The sequence below is a fragment of the Oncorhynchus gorbuscha genome, linkage group LG03 (genome assembly GCF_021184085.1).
Source record: "Oncorhynchus gorbuscha isolate QuinsamMale2020 ecotype Even-year linkage group LG03, OgorEven_v1.0, whole genome shotgun sequence".
Classification (NCBI taxonomy): domain Eukaryota; kingdom Metazoa; phylum Chordata; class Actinopteri; order Salmoniformes; family Salmonidae; genus Oncorhynchus; species Oncorhynchus gorbuscha.
The window spans coordinates 66634427-66658114 of record NC_060175.1 but is presented as its reverse complement, the minus strand read 5'-3'; the positions used below and the strand labels follow the sequence as shown (position 1 = coordinate 66658114).

The 23688-nt window shown below is 45.2% G+C and overlaps 1 protein-coding gene across 1 annotated transcript in view; it reads right to left on the bottom strand.

The window, feature by feature from the left end:
* The window catches only part of adcy6a (adenylate cyclase 6a), a 57638-nt gene extending 41922 nt beyond the window's left edge, over positions 1-15716 (bottom strand). The window contains 4 exon segments of the mRNA XM_046343337.1: positions 8952-9529; positions 9532-9878; positions 10108-10334; positions 15459-15716. Of these exon segments, the coding sequence (XP_046199293.1) occupies positions 8952-9529; positions 9532-9877 (924 nt within the window). The 5' untranslated portion in view covers position 9878; positions 10108-10334; positions 15459-15716.
* Positions 15717-23688: the final 7972 nt, after the last annotated feature.

The following is a 23688-nucleotide window of genomic DNA, read 5'->3' as shown; positions in this document are numbered from 1 at the left end:
GAACTATATTGTAAAAAAAAAAATAATGCCACAGATATCTTAAAATTGAGGCAGCGTGCAATTGTCCACCAGAGCTGTTGCCAGATAATTGGATGTTCATTTCTCTACCTTAAGCTGCCTCATTTTAGAGAATACTAACCAAAATATATTTTTAGAGGGTGATGGTGCTTGATGCTGCTGTGAACCATCACAAGTATATCTTAGTCGATGGAGTGGCTTCAACCTGGCCAAAACGCCGGGCCGTGGGAGGAGTCACATCGGCCAACGGGCGAACGTCCAAGTGCCTGGACAACGTGGGGGAAACATCTCCGTGTGCGCAGCTATCTCTGAAAATGGTGTGTGGTAGGACGTAGGCCATTACTTGGATCCTGCAATGCTGCACACCTCATTGTGTTTCTCAATAAAATTGAGCAGGCCTGTCAAGGTGAAGGGGTCACCTATGTCATTGTGTGGGACAACGTCAGGTTCCATCGTGGAGAGGTGGTTCACGCATGGTTTCGGACTCATCTCCAATCTGTAACCCAATCTATACCTGCCCCCCCATACGCTCCTTTCCTCAACCCTATTGAGGAATTTTTTTCAGCGCGGAGTTGGAAGGTGTACAATCGCCATCCCCATGAGCGTGTCACCCTCCTTCTGGCCATGGAAGAGGCATGCGACGACGTCAATGCAGACCAATGTCAAGCTTGGATTCACCATTCCAAAAGGTTTATCCCGCAGTGGATGAACAATGAGGACATTCACTGTGGTGTGGATGTGAATGTATGGCTAAAGGCTCAAGACATGTCTTGATGTAAATGAATGCGTGCTAAATTTTGTTTTATTTTCATTCATTTCATTTGTTTCATGTCATTTCTTACATGTGATTACATACAGTATACCAATGACACAATTCTATCTGAAAAATAACATGTTTTTTTTGCATTAATGATTGTAGAGAATGTCTCCCTTTTGAGGTCACTTTTGAATACACATTGGATAGATATTATTGGGTAATGTAAGTATTTTAGCATATTACTTTCAGCACTTCTAAGGGCGATTTAAAACACGTGTCTTGACTGGTTGGCTATTGGATTAACTGGTAGTTAGAACGACTAAATTGAAAAGGTATCGTCAATGTTGTGTTTTGGTGATTAAACCCATGTTCTCATTACATTTCACAATTAACGTATGTTGAATAAATGGTGGTGTGGTGAGAGATGTTTGCAAATCCAAATGAATGCACAATGACAGGTTTTGAACGAAGGACTGGCTGCGTTACAAGTGTGAACAGTTTGGAGTTTTGTACTAAGAGTTGTGAAAATGTACCACATACTTGTGAAAACACTGCCCAAAGCGATTCCATTTTTTTGTTGTAAAAAGGCTCCACTGCCAGTGAGTGAAGAAGAGATCTTGTTTCCACATAGACCATGGCAGAGCAAAGGCCCAAACACATCCTGGGTCTAGATTTCTAATCCAGCCCATGTTCTCAGCAGGGGGGTGGGCTTGGATCAGTGACAGGCGGAGTGAGGCCAGCCACGCATGTGGCAGGCAGGCAGCATACCCTACATCCTAATTATACCACAATGTCATTCCACTGTGTGTGTGTGTGTGTGTGTGCGTAACGATTTCACAAATTCATTATCTGTAGCTAACGACGCCAACAGAAACCCAGCTAGGTTAATGAGTTATCGGAGAAAGGGGAAATACTTCCACACAAGCATATAAAAGTGATGGATGGCACTTTATTACTGTACAGCCATGTACACACACATATGATTACATTCAGTAGGAACCCTCGTTCACTTTAGCTCAGCAAACAAAACACTATGTGCTTTGTGTCACATGCATGACGTGGGGGTCATTGAGAACACCATTACATTACGCACATGCCCAGTAGCCCAGTTCTCACCATATAACACAATAAAGATGTCACACAGAGGTTGGTTGGCTACCACACTCTTGTGCAGTGACCTTTCCTTACAGTGGCTTGAGTAATACAATCAAACATATGCCTCATCAATAATAGACATTAGTCTAGTCAGAGGTGACAGATTAGTATATTTCAGTCTCAATGTATGACAGGTTGCAAACTATCTCCTAGCTCTCTTTCGTAGTAACCAAAGATGTTCCCTTTTCCTCTTCCTCAATAACATCCTTTGGTAAACAATTACGCTTTCTACAAAATATAATGTGTATGGAGTCTATAGTGTCTATATATCAGGGCTGGGGAATTGCCAGGGAACTCATAGTACGATATTATCACCATACTTAGTTAAGGAAACAATGTATTGCGATTCTCATAATTCTATATGTATTGTAATTCGATACTGTGATGTTATTGCGTTTTTGATGTTTCCAAACATATCGCTCATCATGTTTGCTGTGGAGGGATAAGAGCCAGCCAATTAGAAAGGGAGTTTTGACGAGTCGTGGAAATCAATGTGCTGAAAACAAATTGGCTCACTATTTAAAAAGATGATGGAGAACAAGCTCTGAAGGGAAAATACTAGAGTACTGAAGCATGTACAGCTGACTAGCACGAAAATTATATTGCGATATTGTCTCCAAAAATCATACTGTTATGCGGGTGAATGAGGACCCAAAAGCGACTTGGCGAAAACAGAGTCTTTAATCCAGTAAAGTAAAAATACAATCAAAAAAACACAATTTCCACTCGTAATGACGAGAACCGACTGGAGACTCGATCTTGAACTGCAGGTTGCCTCGGGAAGGCACTTGAACTTAGCAGACTCAGACACCTGCTCACCACGCAGCATCTGAGGGAAACACGACACGACAGGGCGATACACAGACACAGCACGGTGAACAATAGACAAGGATCCGACAGGGCAGGAACGGAAAACAAGGAGAGAAATAGGGACTCTAATCAGGGAAAAGAATAGGGAACAGGTGTGGGAAGACTAAATGATTGATTAGGGGAATAGGAACAGCTGGGAGCAGGAACGGAACGATAGAGAAAAGAGAGAGAGGAAGGGAGAGAGAAAAAGGGGAACGAACCTAAAAAGACCAGCAGGGGGAAAATGAACAGAGGGAAAAGCCAAAATGACAAGACAATATATGACAAAACATGACAGTACCCCCCCACTCACCGAGCGCCTCCTGGCGCTCTCGAGGAGGAACACTGGCGGCAACGGAGGAAATCATAGATCACAAACGGTCCAGCACGTCCCGAGAAAGAACCCAACTCCTCTCCTCAGGACCGTAACGGAAAACGATAAAAAGGGAAACTAGGGTACTACTCTAAAAAAAAAATGAGACACGGGTAGAGAACTGAAAGCTAAAGAGCAAACAGAACCAAACAGGCCAGGAGAGTAACAACTAGGGACAGACTGAGACACAGCAAGGGCAGGAACAAGAACAGGAGAGATGCGATGGCAGGGAACAGACTGAGACCCAGCAAGACCAGGAGCAGAAGCAGAAAAAAAATTACCAGACTTCTTCTGCGCGCAGTCTGAACACGCAGCCACGAAACGGCGCGTGTCACGCTCCTGAGTAGGCCACCAAAACCGCTGGCGAATGGAAGCAAGCGTACCCCGAACGCCGGGATGGCCAGCTAACTTGGCAGAGTGAGCCCACTGAAGAACAGCCAGACGAGTAGAAACAGGAACGAAAAGAAGGTTACTAGGACAAGCGCGCGGCGACGCAGTGTGCGTGAGTGCTTGCTTAACCTGTCTCTCAATTCCCCAGACAGTCAACCCGACAACACGCCCAACAGGAAGGATCCCCTCGGGATCGGTAGAAGCCACAGAAGAACTAAAGAGACGGGATAAAGCATGAGGCTTGGTGTTCTTAGTACCCGGGCAATAAGAAATAACGAACTCGAAACGAGCGAAAAACAACGCCCAACGAGCATGACGCGCATTCAGTCGTTTGGCATAACGGATGTACTCAAAATTCTTTTGGTCAGTCCAAACGACAAAAGGAACGGTCGCCCCCTCCAACCACTGTCGCCATTTGCCTAGGGCTAAACGGATGGCGAGCAGTTCGCGGTTAGCCACATCATAGTTACGTTCCGACGGTGACAGGCGATGAGAAAAATACGCACAAGGGTGGACCCCATCGTCAGTATCGGAGCGCTGGGACAGAATGGCTCCCACGCCCACCCCGACGCGTCAACCTCAACAATAAACGGTTTAGTGACGTCAGGTGCAACAAGGATAGGAGCGGATGCAAAACGCTTCTTGAAGAGAACAGGACAACAATCATACGACCGGTGAGGAGGAAGGGAGTTGGTTCTGGACCGACTGAAGACCGTGCGCAGACCATGATACTCCTCCGGCACTCCTGTCAAATCACCAGGTTCCTCCTGAGAAGAAGGGACAGAACAAACAGGAGAAATAGCAGACATTAAACACTTCACATGACAAGAAACGTTCCAGGAAAGGATAGAATTACTAGACCAATCAAAAGAAGGATTATGACACACTAGCCAGGGATGACCCAAAACAACAGGTGTAAAAGGTGAACAAAAAATCAAAAAAGAAATGGTCTCACTATGGTTACCAGATACAGTGAGGGTTAAAGGTAGTGTTTCATATAATATACTGGGGAGAGGACTACCATCCAAGGCAAACATGACCGTAGGCTCCCCTAACTGTCTGAGAGGAATGTCATGTTCCCGAGCCCAGGCTTCGTCCATAAAACAGCCCTCCGCCCCAGAGTCTATTAATGCACTGCAGGAAGCTGCCGATCCGGTCCAGCGTAGATGGACCGGTAAGGTAGTACAGGTACTTGACGGAGAGAACCGTCTAGTAGCGCTTATCAGTCGCCCTCCGCTTACTGATGAGCTCTGGCCTTTAACTGGACATGAAATGACAAAATGACCAGCGGAACCGCAATAGAGACAGAGGCGGTTGGTGATTCTCCGTTCCCTCTCCTTAGTCGAAATGCGAATACCCCCAGCTGCATGGGCTCAACACCAGAGTCAGTGGGGAAAGATGGTAGTGTCGGAGAGAGGGGAGACACAGTTAACGCGAGCTCTCTTCTATGAGCTCGGTGACGAAGATCTACCCGTCGTTCAATGCGAATAGCGAGTTCAATCAAAGAATCCACGCTGGATGGAACCTCCCGAGAGAGAATCTCATCCTTAACCTTAGCGTGGAGTCCCTCCAGAAAACGAGCGAGCAACGCCTGCTCGTTCCAGTTACTGGAGGCAGCAAGAGTGCGAAACTCTATAGAGTAATCCGTTATGGATCGATTACCTTGACATAGGGAAGACAGGGACCAGGAAGCTTCTTTCCCAAAAACTGAACGATCAAAAACTCTTATCATCTCCTCTTTAAAGTTCAGATAATTGTTAGTACACTCGCGCTTGCCTCCCAGATAGCTGTGCCCCACTGCCGAGCCCGACCAGTAAGGAGTGATATGACGTAGGCAATCCGAGCTCTCTCTCTTGAGTATGTGTTGGGTTGAGAGAGAAAACTATATCACACTGGGTGAGAAAGGAGCGGCACTCAGTGGGCTGCCCAGAATAACATGGTGGGTTATTAACCCTAGGTTCCGGAGGCTCGGAAGACCCGGAAGTAGCTGGTGGCACGAGACGAAGACTCTGATACTGTCCTGAGAGGTCGGAGACCTGAGCGGCCAGGGTCTCAACGGCAAGCCGAGCAGCAGACAATTCCTGCTCGTGTCTGCCGAGCATCGCCCCCTGGAACTCGAGAGTAGAGTAGAGAGAATCCATAGTCGCTGGGTCCATTCTTGGTCGGATCCTTCTGTTATGCGGGTGAATGAGGACCCAAAAGCGACTTGGCGAAAACAGAGTCTTTAATCCAGTAAAGTAAAAATACAATCAAAAAAACACAATTTCCACTCGTAATGACGAGAACCGACTGGAGACTCGATCTTGAACTGCAGGTTGCCTCGGGAAGGCACTTGAACTTAGCAGACTCAGACACCTGCTCACCACGCAGCATCTGAGAGAAACACGACACGACAGGGCGATACACAGACACAGCACGGTGAACAATAGACAAGGATCCGACAGGGCAGGAACGGAAAACAAGGAGAGAAATAGGGACTCTAATCAGGGAAAAGAATAGGGAACAGGTGTGGGAAGACTAAATGATTGATTAGGGGAATAGGAACAGCTGGGAGCAGGAACGGAACGATAGAGAGAAGAGAGAGAGGAAGGGAGAGAGAAAAAGGGGAACGAACCTAAAAAGACCAGCAGGGGGAAAATGAACAGAGGGAAAAGCCAAAATGACAAGACAATATATGACAAAACATGACACATACGATATATCATCCAAAATAATCCGATATATCATCAAAAATAATACGATATATCATCAAAAATAATACGATATATCATCAAAAATAATACGATAATATCATCAAAAATAATACGATAATATCATCAAAAATAATACGATATATCATCAAAAATAATACAATATATCATCAAAAATAATCCGATATATCATCAAAAATAATACGATATATCATCAAAAATAATACGATAATATCATCAAAAATAATACGATATATCATCAAAAATAATACGATAATATCATCAAAAATAATACGATATATCATCAAAAATAATACGATAATATCATCAAAAATAATACGATATATCATCAAAAATAATACGATAATATCATCAAAAATAATACGATATATCATCAAAAATAATCCGATATATCATCAAAAATCATACGATATATCATCCAAAATAATCCGATATATCATCAAAAATAATATGATAATATCATCAAAAATAATACGATATATCATCAAAAATAATACGATATATCATCAAAAATAATACGATAATATCATCAAAAATAATACGATATATCATCAAAAATAATACGATATATCATCAAAAATAATACAATAATATCATCAAAAATAATACGATATATCATCAAAAATAATACGATATATCATCAAAAATAATACGATATATCATCAAAAATGATACGATATATATCATCAAAAATAATACAATATATCATCAAAAATGATACGATAATATCATCAAAAATAATACAATATATCATCAAAAATAATACGATAATATCATCAAAAATAATACGATAATATCATCAAAAATAATACGATATATCATCAAAAATAATACAATAATATCATCAAAAATAATACGATATATCATCAAAAATAATACGATAATATCATCAAAAATAATACGATATATCATCAAAAATAATACGATAATATCATCAAAAATTATACGATATATCATCAAAAATAATACGATAATATCATCAAAAATAATACGATAATATAATTTTTTTTACAATAATATCATCAAAAATAATACGATATATCATCAAAAATAATACAATATATCATCAAAAATAATATCCTGATATGTAACTGTGTCGATTTTTCCACCATCACTAGTATATATAAAGCCTATAATTCCGACGTGAAATCATTTCGTGAACAATTGCCTTCTGAAAATGTGAACCTGGACAGAGGTGGAGCACTCTCCCAGTGGGAAGAAATCCTGTTATTTTAAATCAAGGGGGGAAACAACATTGTAACGACTAAGGTTCCACCATGAACTAGGCCAAACATTCTTTTGTGTCCCCTCATTGTTTTTGTGGAATAGTCTCCCCCTTATTCCTTTCCCATACCTTCTCCCAATGGTCATAAACAGTTACACAACAGTTACAGTAATACAGAATGCACCCAGCCTCAGCCTCCATACAGCACCCCCACCATTGTAAAAATGCACAAAGTGTCCCTTGTGTGGGAGCACAGAGACCTGAGTGATACGGCTGAATAGTATTATGGGCTATGGTATTCTCTCTCTGGCACACACACACACGCAGACACATACACACAAACTCACACACATCCGGCCGGCCGAGGTGGTTCATTCAGCCCATTGACCTTCAGCTAGCCCCTGGGTCCTTGGCATGACGCACAAACAACATACAGTAGGCCACATACACACACACACACAAAGATACACAGACTGCCTACAAAACATTCAGAAATCTACTGGCAACACAGCGACAAACACACTGTTCCACCCACTGAGCAAAACACAGTGAAACACATTCATACAAGCTGCCAAAAAACAATGTATTGTCAGTAGGGAGGGGCAGGGTTATTAGAATATTCCAACTTTAGTATTGGATCTTCTTTTGGAGAGTAGTCATTTTTGAGATCATTATATCAAATCTTGTGTTTTATGGGGGGGAAAAGTATGCGGGGGCCCATACAGAAAGTTGCCCAGGTAGCCTACACACGTTTCACTCATGTAGCTTGTTGTTATTGTTGGTCAATCAATGCGGTGCTACAGTCAGCGGCTCCATGTGAAGCAAGTGAAGTGAGTTGTCGGCAAGGACGCCTCAAAATAGCCTCAGTTAGCCTCAATTCGCCTTGCAACTTTGGCTCGCTTGCTAACTTAGCTGGCTACTGTAGCTAGCTAGCTTCTTCACAACAAGTTGATGCGGTCAAGACAGTCACTACCAGCTGGTGAGATAGATCAACTTTGGCAGCAACAAGTTAGTCTAACGAGCATGAGTCGGTTTGGCTACTTTCTATCTCTCTCTTTCCCTCCGTTCCACACACATAGACACATAGTCACACACACCGGCCCCTGCTCCAATCTCACCCCTCACCCACCCTTCCAAGCAGGCTCTCACTTGAGTCGAGCGAGCAAGTCTACATTGATTTTTATTTTTTTACATATATACTCTTTAAACACATGTATTTCGACTATCCAGATATCCGAGAAAAAAAATTGTGTTATTTTTCAAATAGTGATATCATTTCCAATGCCCATCTCTACTTGTCAGACTAGAACCACATGGTTGCCTGCACTGATGCAATAATAATATTGTAGCCTGTGCTGTAGGCCCAAGAGTAAGGCCCAGATACCACAAAGTCTCAGCGTGCCCAGACACTCACTGCAGCCTTAGGAAAATCTAAATAAATGAATATGACACACTGTAGGCCAAGGAGCCTACCTGTTTCCAGAGGAACACGTCTTCCTGGTTGAACTGCCAGGTGGTGACCAGGTGAATGGTGGAGAGCACCCCTCCGCTCAGCACGGCTGCTCTCATCCTGACAGGCAGCAGCGTGTAGATGATGTAAATGAAGAACACAGACCACCAGATGCCCTCAGATGCGCTGCGAGGCGCCACCATCAGCACGCCGAACACCTGCATCAGCAACAGGACCCCGATAACCAGGTAGCTCACCATCCACATGTAGTCCTGGTGGAAGCCGTTCCGGTTACACACAACCATGAGGGCCATGAACAGGGCCATGGCCACGGAGAGGGCCGAGGAGTAGGCCACGTCCGGGGTCGCGTGGACACAGTGGAAGGTCAGCATCACGCCACACACGATCACTAGCACCCCCATCAGCATGGTGAGGGAGCTCTGGTTGAGCCTGAAGAAGTAGCGCTGGTACAGAAGCTCCAGCTTATGAGACTGGAACTTCTTGGACTGGAACACCCGCACCACCCGCAGCCAGCAGTCTGCCGCCGTCACCACCCCTCCCCCATTGAGGCCCTCATCACCCGCCTCCCCGCCCCCCCCCCCCCATTCCTCCCCTTCACGTCCCCGTCCTCAAAGCCCAAGTCGACAGATTTGAGCCCCACCCCTTCACCGGTGACGCCGCCTTTGCCGTAGTGGTCTTCTTGCCAGATGCAGCGCACACCGAAGTTGCCCCCCCCGCCCACCGCCCCGGCCCCCCCTCCGCAGTGGTGGGGGTTGAGGGGGGCTCCAGAGGGGGGCTCCATGGCGTCCGGGTCCCTCAGGCAGCTCATGTAACGCGGGTTGCAGAGGGATGAGCCTCCCTTCTGCTTGGACTTCTTGCCATTGCGCTCCCCCCACGCGGTCTTGCGGTCGTCGACTCTGGCCACTAGGAAGCCGCTGAACCAGGACATTCTGTGTAGGAGGGAAGGGGGAGAAGCACAGCATAGGGCAGGTGGGGCTGTTAGAGTTTGAAAAATCATTCATAAATCCACCAACTTTAACTAGACATGCAGCAGTCTTTCTGAAAATTCGACAGAAAAAAAACACAAAAGACAACCATCTTGAATTGTCTTATCCTAACATCCTATAAAAAACAGTTAACCTGTTATTCTACGGACACCAGTATGACTGTGGACTTTACCTGTGTAGGTTCTGGTATATATCCCAGCCCTATCCTCTCCAGCAGGTCCACTCATTTATTCCAGTGGGCAGAGGTTTGAAGAAGTGAGGGGTTTCAGACTCTGTTCTACAGGGGTGTGGGTGGGTGTGACTGGGGCAGGTCCAGGGGTGTGTCAGACCAGAGCTTCGGACCTAGCAGGTGGTGTGAAAGGTTTAGGGGATACTCTATGATCTCCAGTGCTTCTGAGTCTGGGAGGAGAGACACAAAACACACACAAATAGAGGTGGAATTAGAAGGGCATTAGAAGTAAGAGTTGTGTTCGTAAGAACGCCAGAAATCCAATTAACACTACAATTATGTCATGGGTCAGTGCCAGCAACCAAAAACAAGTCATACGTGGAAGTTATATAATCATCAGTTGGAGATGCAGAGCGACTCTCAATACGTGTCTTCAGCGAAATGTCAGACAACAACATCACAATCATCCCAACTTAAACATTTGTCAAGGTTCAGCCTATAATTTCATCATAGACCAGTCTGGTGGCTTGACTCGTTAGATGTAAAGGAGGAAGGAGATAACAGGTGGTGGGAGCCTGGCATCGCCGGTAGGAAACACAGAAGACATTAATATTATCACTGACTCATTCTCTCACTGATGAAGACAAGACCACAGGAAACGAATCAGATTGGGCAACCATCATGGACATCCTGTATCACAACCCTCCTCCGTCTGCTTACCAAAACAGATTAGGGCAGGACAAGCTGGACCTAGATCAGTGGTTTAGTGGCATCTTTGATTCCAAGCAGCTAAGCCCTTACAGTGGCTTGCGAAAGTATTCACCCCCCCTTGGAATTTTTTCCTATTTTGTTGCCTTACAACCTGGAATTAAAATAGTTTTTTTGTGGGGGGGGGGGGGGTTGTATCATTTGATTTACACAACATGCCTACCACTTTAAAGATGCAAAATATTTGAAACAAACAAGAGATGAGACAAAAAAAACTAAAAAAACTTGAGCGTGCACTAACTATTCACTATTCCCTGAACTATTCACCCCCCCAAAGTCAATACTTTGTAGAGCCACCTTTGGCAGCAAATACAGCTGCAAGTCTCTTGGGGTATGTCTCTATAAGCTTGGCACATCTAGCCACTTGTTTTTTTTTTGCCTATTCTTCAAGGCAAAACTGCTCCAGCTCCTTCAAGTTGGATAGGTTCTGCTGGTGTACAGCAATCTTTAAGTCAATCCAATTGAGAACCTGTGGTATGTGGTCTGGGCTTCGACTAGGCCATTCCAAGACATTTAAAGGTTTCCCCTTAAACCACTCGAGTGTTGCTTTAGCAATATGCTTAGGGTCATTGTCCTGCTGGAAGGTGAACCTCCGTCCCAGTCTCAAATCTCTGGAAGGAAGACTGAAACAGGTTTCCCTCAAGAATTTTCCTGTATTTACCACCATCCATCATTCCTTCAATTCTGACAAGTTTCCCAGCCTGTCGATGAAAAACATCCCCACAGCATGATGCTGCCACCACCATGCTTCACTGGGGATGGTGTTCTCAGGATGATGAGAGGTGTTGGGTTTGCGCCAGACATAGCATTTTCCTTGATGGCCAAAAAGCTCAATTTTAGTCTCATCTGACCAGAGTACCTTCTTCCATATGTTGGGGGAGTCTCCCACATGTCTTTTGGCGAACACCAAAAATGTTTGTTTATTTATTTCTTTAAGCAATGGCTTTTTTCTGACCACTATTCCGTAAAGCCCAGCTCTGTGGAGTGTACGGCTTAAAGTGGTCCTTTGGACAGATACTCCAATCTCCGCTGGGAAGCTTTGCAGCTCCTTCAGGGTTATCTTTGGTCTCTTTGATGCCTCTCTGATTAATGCCCTCCTTGCCTGGTCCGTGAGTTGTGGTGGGTGGCCCTCTCTTGGCAGGTTTGTTGTGGTGCCATGTTCTTTCCATTTTTTAATAATGGATTTAATGGTGCTCTGTGGGATGTTCACAGTTTCTGATATTTTTTTTATAACCCAACCCTGATCTGTACTTCTCCACAACTTTGTCCCTGACCTGTTTGGAGAGCTCCTTGATCTTCATGGTGCCACATGCTTGGTGGTGCCCCTTGCTTAGTGGTGTTGCAGACTCTGGGGCCTTTCAGAACAAATTGAGATCATGTGACACTTAAATTACACACAGGTGGACTTTATTTAACTAATTATGTGACTTCTGAAGGTAATTGGTTGCACCAGATGTCATTTTAGGGGATTCCTAGCAAAGGGGATGAATGCATATGCATGAACCACTTTTCTGTTTTCTGTTTTGTTCTTTTTTTCATTTCACTTCACCAATTCTGACTATTTTGTGTATGTCCATGACATGAAATCCAAATAAAAATCCATTTAAATGACAGATTGTAATGCAACAAAATGGGAAAAACGCCAAGGGGGATGAATACTTTTGCAAGACACTGTACACCATCAAGGCTAATGACCCATCAGACTTGCATTTCCTGAATCAATTAGATAAAGAAGGGAATTCTTCTCATTCCTGTAAATTGAGGTCTATTTGGGCACAAGCGTAACGAATCTAGCCACTGATATAAATTGCACATTGAAAGAGAATCCCCATTATCGGTTTTTCTAATGTGTTAAAGGTGCTTTATCTTACAAATCACTACCACTGATTTTACATCTGTGCAGAGCTATAGGCCTACTCATACATGATAATAGTAAGACTAGTTCAACCTCTTGCTAAGGCATATATGCGTATCGTTTACATAATTATTTATTATTACTATATGGTTATATATAATTATTAGGCTACTATATGTCTAGTTCTCCCTAAGAACTAAAGAACACATTGCCTTTAACATCATAAAAATTATCAAAATAATTAGATTGATCACCATCACAACTCTTCAGTATCAAAGCTGATGTACTCCCGTAAGTATTACCTACATTCGGCTAGCATCAGCTGAACATAGCAGGGACAGACAGGCCTCAAAACAACCAGAGCTCTTGAATGTGCAGAAGGGCTTCTATCAACTTAACGCAATGCTGATGTGCTGCTGTCGCCTATCCTTGCATATTTTTAATGGGAACTGGGAACATGAGCAGGCGCTCATGTCGGAAGGCGTGTTGTGTTGTTGAAGCAAAAATAGAATTTATTCCTGATGGCTAGTATGCCTTCTCTGGCACATATCCGTCTAGGCTGCTGATTGTGGCTTCTGGTGGATCAAGAGAGTTCAAGGAGATGTGCCTTCAGTCAATGGAAGCTACTACAGCCCCTCCAGCTCCGAAAACTCTGTTCTCTCCCGCGCACAAGGTTGTCCAGTGCCCCCATTGCAAATGTCTTGACGTTGCCAATCGGTACGGCGTTCAAGAGCAACAATTATCTCTGTTTTTATGTGGCTGTAGACATACTGCGTGAATCCTTTCCCATCTCTCTAGCGCTTTTATGACAGAATGTGTGTGTGTGTGTGTGTGGGGGGGGGGGGGGGCTATTCCTCAGGGACGTTTGCACGACATATCAACCGGACAGCGACACACTGGCGTTACATAATTACAAACAGCGTGTGCATTGAGATTGGCATCTATTCGTAATTGTTATTAATCAGATCCTTTGTTTCAGTTTTTCGACTACAGCTTATATTTCTTTTAGCTTAGTCCACTGTGCTGTAGCCTATGAGGAGCGCATCAAAGTAATTACATATTTGATAATCGCATCATCAGCCATATTTAAGCAATAATGCACGAGGAGGTGTGATATATGGCCAATATACCACGGCTAAGGGGAGTGCTTAGCCATGGTATATTTGCCATATACCACAAACTCCGAGGTGCCTTACTGCTATTATAAACTGGTTACCAACGTAATTAGAGCAGCAAAAATAAGTGTTTTGTCATACCAGTGGTATACGGTCTGATATACCACGGCTGTTAGCCAATCAGCAATCAGCGCTCGAACCACCCAGTTTATAATGTCTGTTATAGACTATTTATTATTGCAGACTGGTTTAATTAATAGCCTATGTCAGCATACACTACATGTTGTATTAATGGTATGTAGGCCTAACATCCGTGTAGCCTAATAACATCGAATAAGAGTGTATCCAAGGCTAGATGCAATGTATCATTCCATGCAAAGGCTATGTGAGGGCTATATTATCGCCGGCATTCACACACTCGTTTACATAACTGTTCAGTGTTGCCTATGTGACAACCATAACAGAGATCACAGCTATTACCATTTTGACGCTGTGTTGTTTTTGTACAGTAGCGGTGTGCGGATTAGTCTACTTGTAGGCTACAATGTTGCATGTCCCACCCGCCCGCCAAGGAGTTTATGTGTCTTGTTCTTCAACCAGCGAGGGGAGAGGAAATTCAAGCATGCCTCAGGCCCTGACAAACAAATGCCATGAATCAATAAACACATGACAGGCAATACAAACTGTGGACTGTCATGCCCGAAGTCCACCAGCTGCATAAGTGTTTTGTTTTGCCGGATGTCTAGCCCATATTCGCCGTACTTGAAAGCACGTGCTTCGCTTTTCAACTAGCTAAAAACCAAGCTTCCGTTTGTACCACCGCACGGTAGAGCAGAGCACGAGTTGAAATTATTGAGCGCCTGCGGTACAAGGAACACACTGCATCCATTGACAATTAATCACTTCTGCCAGAATGCAAATAGTTTGATGGATCTGGTGGACCTGAGGTGTCACTATTCCACATTCCAACGCATCACACCACCTTGTTTATTTTTTGTAGGGCTGGCTCATCAGTAGGCTAACCTACAAAAACATTAGCCTATACTTTTTTAATTATTTTTTTTTACTTCCTACCATGATGACCTAGCCTATATTTCATTTGAAATAACTCGAACATGGCAACAAACAGTAGTGCTGCGGTTGGTAATTCATTCTATACGTGTACCTCCTGCAGCTGCGACCTTTGAGTTAGTGGCTATGACAGCGATGCCTGGATGGCTGCAGTCATTTTAGTGTGCTTCTCTAACCTGCAAACTCATCGATTTTAAAATCAAGATATTAGAGCCTATAACGTTAACTGTATGTTTGTTTGGATATCAGTGCTTATGCAGGGCTATTGACAATATTGAGCCGTAAGAAACACGGATCGATTAGCCCACTGGGCCACTACTGCGAAAAACACAGAGGTCTCAGGCGCACAACCCCTATATTAATAAAATACAATTCTGCCGACTCCCCTCAATTACCCACTGATGGAATTGCAATAATCCCGTTTCTCAAATCAAATGGGTGTACGATAGCATTAGTAAGGTTTGGCCTTCCCTAAACAGCATAAATAAGCCTACATTATTAAACATGCGCATACTCCGCCGGATCACGCTGGAAAGAGGACTCACCGTGATCATCCTTCTCGCTTCTTTCCCTCCAAACTAGACCGCATGAGACAACCCGATATTGGGCAGGATAGGCCGAATTGAAGTCACTGGTACCGTTGACGGTTTGAACGGTCCGAATGGGGGACCAGTCCAGTGATGACAAACAGACATAAACGCACAATATCGTTCTCGTTACGCCTCTTCTGATGTTTTCCTTCTCCTTTGCCTGCCTCTCCCCCCTCTCTCTCCAAGCTTAGAAGCACCACCGCTCACACTCCTCAGTTGTCTTCTGCTCAGCATCTCGCAACTCCCTCTAGAGGCGCAGCTCTGTATGAAACAGTGTTTGGCTCTGTAGGAACCAAAACACAGTCTACGTACTGCATTGTTTTTCTCACCTGTCACTTTGTGTGTCGAGGAAAGGTCGTGATGGTTAGTTCCAAGACAGATGCCAGATAAACCACCATCAAAAGGCCCAATTCTTTCAAAAACCCTGTACACCAGAGAGGCCAATGCACTTTTCCCAATTCCTAAAAGACAACAAGATTGTTGTTGGAATTGGATGCAAAACGGTGAATAATGCCTCAAATGTCGTTGGAAAATGTAGCCTAGTGTGATGTAGCCTACTGTGGTACAATATACTTTCTATCATGACCAACCTGTAACCTAAGAGTTCTTACCAGCAGATTACAAAGTGTGATAATTTACCAACAAAAGAGCTAGAGGGCGTATAAATCAAACCAAATTGTGATGTTGGGCTGTGTAAGCATACAGTAATAAAGAGATAATAGCACACAACAGTATGACAGTTATAGGCAGTGTTACAGCAACCAATCACAAACTCCTGATTGTTTGTCCTGATGTTTATCTAATGACTAGTCAAGGACCATATCACCTCCACCCTACCTGACACCCTAGACCCACTCCAATTTGCTTACCGCCCAAATAGGTCCACAGACGATGCAATCTCAACCACACTGCACACTGCCCTAACCCACCTGGACAAGAGGAATACCTATGTGAGAATGCTGTTCATCGACTACAGCTCGGCATTCAACACCATAGTACCCTCCAAGCTCGTCATCAAGCTCGAGACCCTGGGTCTCGACCCCGCCCTGTGCGACTCGGTACTGGACTTCCTGACGGGCCGCCCCCAGGTGGTGAGGGTAGGCAACAACATCTCCTCCCCGCTGATCCTCAACACGGGGGCCCCACAAGGGTGCGTTCTGAGCCCTCTCCTGTACTCCCTGTTCACCCACGACTGCGTGGCCACGCACGCCTCCAACTCAATCATCAAGTTTGCGGACGACACAACAGTGGTAGGCTTGATTACCAACAACGACGAGACGGCCTACAGGGAGGAGGTGAGGGCCCTGGGAGTGTGGTGTCAGGAAAATAACCTCACACTCAACGTCAACAAAACTAAGGAGATGATTGTGGACTTCAGGAAACAGCAGAGGGAACACCCCCCTATCCACATCGATGGAACAGTAGTGGAGAGGGTAGCTAGTTTTAAGTTCCTCGGCATACACATCACAGACAAACTGAATTGGTCCACTCACACTGACAGCGTCGTGAAGAAGGCGCAGTAGCGCCTATTCAACCTCAGGAGGCTGAAGAAATTCGGCTTGTCACCAAAAGCACTCACAAACTTCTACAGATGCACAATCAAGAGCATCCTGGCGGGCTGTATCACCGCCTGGTACGGCAACTGCTCCGCCCTCAACCGTAAGGCTCTCCAGAGGGTAGTGAGGACTGCACAACACATCACCGGGGGCAAACTACCTGCCCTCCAGGACACCTACACCACCCGTTGTTACAGGAAGGCCATAAAGATCATCAAGGACATCAACCACCCGAACCACTGCCTGTTCACCCCGCTATCATCCAGAAGGCGAGGTCAGTACAGGTGCATCAAAGCTGGGACCGAGAGACTGAAAAACAGCTTCTATCTCAAGGCCATCAGACTGTTAAACAGCCACCACTAACATTGAGTGGCTGCTGCCAACACACTGTCATTGACACTGACCCAACTCCAGCCATTTTAATAATGGGAATTGATGGGAAATGATGTAAATATATCACTAGCCACTTTAAACAATGCTACCTTATATAATGTTACTTACCCTACATTATTCATCTCATATGCATATGTATATACTGTACTCTACATCATCGACTGCATCCTTATGTAACACATGTATCACTAGCCACTTTAACTATGCCACTTTGTTTACTTTGTCTACACACTCATCTCATATGTATATACTGTACTCGATACCATCTACTGTATGCTGCTCTGTACCATCACTCATTCATATATCCTTATGTACATGTTCCTTATCCCCTTACACTGTGTATAAGACAGTAGTATTGGAATTGTTAGTTAGATTACTTGTTGGTTATCACTGCATTGTCGGAACTAGAAGCACAAGCATTTCGCTACACTCGCATTAACATCTGCTAACCACGTGTATATGACAAATAAAATTTGATTTGATTTGATTTTGATTTGATTTGATTTGATTTGATGATACCACACACCAACGATTGTTTGGTTAAACTAGAACAGGGGTGCACAGGTCCGGTCCTTGAGGGCCGCAGTGTCTGCTGGTTTTCAGAGTCTGATTTTGACCTGGTTAGCCAGGTCTATCTCATGAAGATTTCCTTTCTTTCTCTCATATATATATGACCCAACTCATCCCACGCTGTGTAAGGGCTATTTTACCAAGAAGGAGAGTGATGGAGTGCCTGATCAGATAACTTGGCCTCCACAATCACCTGACCTCAACCCAATTGAAGGAGAAGCAGCCAAAAAGTGCTCAGCATATGTGGGAACTCCTTCAAGACTGTTTGAAAAGCATTCCTCATGAAGCTGGTTGAGAGAATGCCAAGAGTGTACAAAGCTGTCATCAAGGCAAAGGGTGGCTACCTTGAAGAATCTCAAATATGAAATATATTTTGATTTGTTTAACACTTTTTTAGTTACTACATGATTCCATGTGTTATTTCATAGTTTGATGTCTTCACTATTATTCTACAATTGTAACGGCTTTCTTCCGCTGAAGGAGAGGAGGACCAAAATGCAGCGTGGTTAGTGTTCAACATCTTTAATAATGACGATAAATGAGAACACTACAAAATACAAAACAACAAAAGTGAAAACCGAAACAGTCCTATCTGGTGCAATGACACAAAAACAGAAGACAATCACCCACAAACTACCCAAAGAACATGGCTGCCTAAATATGGTCCCCAATCAGAGACAACGACAGACAGCTGCCTCTAATTGAGAATCAATCTAGGCAACCATAGACATACAAACTACCTAGAAAGGAGACAGCCCCATATACATACAAAACCCCTAGACCAGGCAAAACACATAAATCCCCCATGTCACACCCTGACCTAAGCAAAATAATAAAGAAAACAAAGATAACTAAGGCCAGGGCGTGACAACAATGTAGAAAATAGTAAAAAATTAAGAAAAACCCTTGAATGAATAGGTGTGTCCAAACTTTTGACTGGTAGTGTATACAGGGCATTCGTAAAGTATTCAGACCCCTTTACCTTTTCCACATGTTGTTACATTACAGCCTTATTCTAACATGGATTAAATACATTTTTTTTCTCATCAATCTACACACAATACCCCATAATTACATAGCGAAAACAGAAATACCTTATTTACATAAGTATTCAGACCCTTTGCTATGAGACTCGAAATTCAGCTCAGGTGCATCCTGTTTCCATTGATCCTCCTTGAGATGTTTCTTCAACTTGATTGGAGTCCACCTGGGATAAATTCAATTGATTGGACATGATTTGGAAATACACATACCTGTCTATATAAGGTCCCACAGTTGACAGTGCAAGTCAGAGCAAAGACCAAGCCATGAGGTCGAAGGAATTGTCTGTAGAGCTCTGAGACAGGATTGTGTCGAGACACAGATCTGGGAAAGGGTACCAGAACATTTCTCCAGAATTGAAGGTCCCCAATAACCCAGTGGCCTCCATCATTCTTAAATGGAGGAAGTTTGGAACCACCAACACTCTTCCTAGAGTTGGCCAAGAACGCAATGGTCACTCTGACAGATCTCCAGAGTTCCTCTGTGGAGATGGGAGAACCTTCCAGAAGGACAACCATCTCTCCAGCACTCCACCACTCAGGCCTTTATGGTGGAGTGGCCAGACGGAAGCCACTCCTCAGTAAAATACACATGACAGCTCGCTTGGAGTTTGCCAAAAGGCACCTATAGGACTCTCAGACCATGGTGAAACAAGATTCTCTGGTCTGATGAAACCAAGATTGAAGACTTTGGCCTGAATGCCATGTGTCACATCTGGAGGAAACCTGGCACCATCCCTACAGGCTCTCGAATGGAGCAGCGGTCTAAGGCACTGCATCTCAGTGCAAGAGGTGTCATTACAGTCCATTTTTCGAATGCCGGCTGTATCACATCCGGCCGTGATTGGGAGTCCCATAGGATGGCGCACAATTGGCCCAGCGTCGTCCGGGTTTGGCTGGGGTAGGCCGCCATTGTAAATAAGAATGTGTTCTTAACTGACTTGCCTGGTTAAATAATGGTTCAATTAAAAAAGTTATTATAATAAAATACTGTGAAGCATGGTGGTGGCAGAATTATGCCGTGGGGATGTTTTTCAGCGGCAGGGACTGGGAGACTAGTCAGGATCAAGGCAAGGATGAATGGAGAAAAGTACAGAGAGATCTTTGATGAAAACCTGCACCAGAGCGATCAGGACTTCAAACTAGTGTCATGCTGGTGAATGAGGACCCAAAAGCGACTTGGCGAAAACAGAGTATTTAATCCAGAATAAACTTTACAAAACAAAAAGCATACTACTACACGTAAAGACGAGAACAGACTGGAGACTTGATCGAGAACTGCAGGTTGCCTCGGGAAGGCACTTGAACCTAGCAGACTCAGACACCTGCTCACCACGCAGCATCTGAGGGAAACACGACACGACAGGGCAAAACATAGACACAGCACGGTGAATTATAAATGAGGATCCGACAGGGCAGGTACGGGAAACAAGGAGTGAAATAGGGACTCTAATCAGGGAAAAGGATCGGGAACAGGTGTGGGAAGACTAAATGATGATTAGGGGAATAGGAACAGCTGGGAGCAGGAACGGAACGATAGAGAGAAGAGAGAGCGAGAGAGTGAGAGAGGGAGGGGAGAGAGAGGGCTAGAAAGAGGGAAAGAACCTAATAAGACCAGCAGAGGGAAACGAATAGAATGGGAAGCACAGGGACAAGACATGATAATAAATGACAAAACATGACAGTACCCCCCACTCACCGAGCGCCTCCTGGCGCACTCGAGGAGGAATCCTGGCGGCAACGGAGGAAATCATCAATGAGTGAACGGTCCAGCACGTCCCGAGACGGAACCCAACTCCTCTCCTCAGGACCGTAACCCTCCCAATCCACTAAGTATTGGTGACCCCGTCCCCGAGAACGCATGTCCATGATCTTATGTACCTTGTAAATAGGTGCGCTCTCGACAAGGACGGGAGGGGGAGGGAAGACGAACGGGGTGCGAAGAAAGGGCTTAACACAGGAGACATGGAAGACAGGATGGACGCGACGAAGATGTCGCGGAAGAAGCAGTCGCACAGCGACAGGATTGACGACCTGGGAGACACGGAACGGACCAATGAACCGCGGAGTCAACTTACGAGAAGCTGTCGTAAGAGGAAGGTTGCGAGTGGAAAGCCACACTCTCTGGCCGCAACAATACCTAGGACTCTTAATCCTGCGTTTATTGGCGGCTCTCACAGTCTGTGCCCTGTAGCGGCAAAGTGCAGACCTCACCCTCCTCCAGGTGCGCTCACAACGTTGGACAAACGCTTGAGCGGAGGGAACGCTGGACTCGGCAAGCTGGGAAGAGAATAGAGGAGGCTGGTAACCCAGACTACTCTGAAACGGAGATAACCCGGTAGCAGACGAAGGAAGCGAGTTGTGAGCGTATTCTGCCCAGGGGAGCTGTTCTGCCCAAGACGCAGGGTTTCTGAAAGAAAGGCTGCGTAGTATGCGACCAATCGTCTGATTGGCCCTCTCTGCTTGACCGTTAGACTGGGGATGAAACCCGGAAGAGAGACTGACGGACGCACCAATCAAACGACAGAACTCCCTCCAAAATTGTGACGTGAATTGCGGGCCTCTGTCTGAAACGGCGTCTAACGGGAGGCCATGAATTCTGAACACATTCTCGATAATGATTTGTGCCGTCTCCTTAGCGGAAGGAAGTTTAGCGAGGGGAATGAAATGTGCCGCCTTAGAGAACCTATCGACAACCGTAAGAATCACAGTCTTCCCCGCAGACAAAGGCAGACCGGTAATGAAGTCTAGGGCGATGTGAGACCATGGTCGAGAAGGAATGGGGAGCGGTCTGAGACGACCGGCAGGAGGAGAGTTACCCGACTTAGTCTGCGCGCAGTCCGAACAAGCAGCCACGAAACGGCGCGTGTCACGCTCCTGAGTCGGCCACCAAAATCGCTGGCGAATAGACGCAAGAGTGCCTCGAACACCGGGATGACCAGCTAACTTGGCAGAGTGAGCCCACTGAAGAACAGCCAGACGAGTGGAAACAGGAACGAAAAGGAGGTTACTAGGACAAGCGCGCGGACCAGTGTGCGTGAGTGCTTGCTTAACCTGTCTTTCAATTCCCCAGACTGTCAACCCGACAACACGCCCATAAGGAAGAATCCCCTCGGGATCAGTAGAAGCTACAGAAGAACTAAACAGACGGGATAAGGCATCAGGCTTGGTGTTCTTGCTACCCGGACGGTAAGAAATCACAAACTCGAAACGAAGCGAAAAACAACGCCCAACGAGCTTGACGGGCATTAAGTCGTTTGGCAGAACGGATGTACTCAAGGTTCTTATGGTCTGTCCAAACGACAAAAGGAACGGTCGCCCCTCCAACCACTGTCGCCATTCGCCAGGGCTAAGCGGATGGCGAGCAGTTCACGGTTACCCACATCATAGTTGCGCTCAGATGGCGACAGGCGATGAGAAAAATAAGCGCAAGGATGAACCTTATCGTCAGACTGGAAGCGCTGGGATAGAATGGCTCCCACGCCACCTCTGAAGCGTCAACCTCGACAATGAATTGTCTAGTGACGTCAGGAGTAACGAGGATAGGAGCGGACGTAAAACGTTCTTTTAGAAGATCAAAAGCTCCTGGGCGGAACCGGACCACTTAAAACACGTCTTGACAGAAGTAAGAGCTGTGAGAGGGGCAGCAACTTGAAAATTACGAATGAAACGCCGATAGAAATTAGCGAAACCTAAAAAGCGCTGCAACTCGACACGTGACCTTGGAACGGGCCAATCACTGACAGCTTGGACCTTAGCGGAATCCATCTGAATGCCTTCAGCGGAAATAACGGAACCGAGAAAAGTAACGGAGGAGACATGAAAAGAACACTTCTCAGCCTTTACGTAGAGACAATTCTCTAAAAGGCGCTGTAGAACACGTCGAACGTGCTGAACATGAATCTCGAGTGACGGTGAAAAAATCAGGATATCGTCAAGATAGACAAAAACAAAGATGTTCAGCATGTCTCTCAGAACATCATTAACTAATGCCTGAAAAACAGCTGGCGCATTGGCGAGACCAAACGGCAGAACCCGGTACTCAAAATGCCCTAACGGAGTGTTAAACGCCGTTTTCCACTCGTCCCTCTCTATGATGCGCACGAGATGGTAAGCGTTACGAAGGTCCAACTTAGTAAAGCACCTGGCTCCCTGCAGAATCTCGAAGGCTGATGACATAAGGGGAAGCGGATAACGATTCCGTTATGTCATTCAGCCTCGATAATCCACGCAGGGGCGCAGAGTACCGTCCTTCTTCTTAACAAAAAGAACCCCGCCCCGGCCGGAGAGGAAGAAGGCACTATGGTACCGGCGTCAAGAGACACAGATAAATAATCCTCGAGAGCCTTACGTTCGGGAGCCGACAGAGAGTATAGTCTACCCCGAGGAGGAGTGGTCCCCGGAAGGAGATCAATACTACAATCATACGACCGGTGAGGAGGAAGGGAGTTGGCTCGGGACCGACTGAAGACCGTGCGCAGATCATGATATTCCTCCGGCACTCCTGTCAAATCGCCAGGTTCCTCCTGAGAAGTGGGGACAGAAGAAATGGGAGGGATGGCAGACATTAAGCACTTCACATGACAAGATACGTTCCAGGATAGGATAGAATTACAAGACCAATTA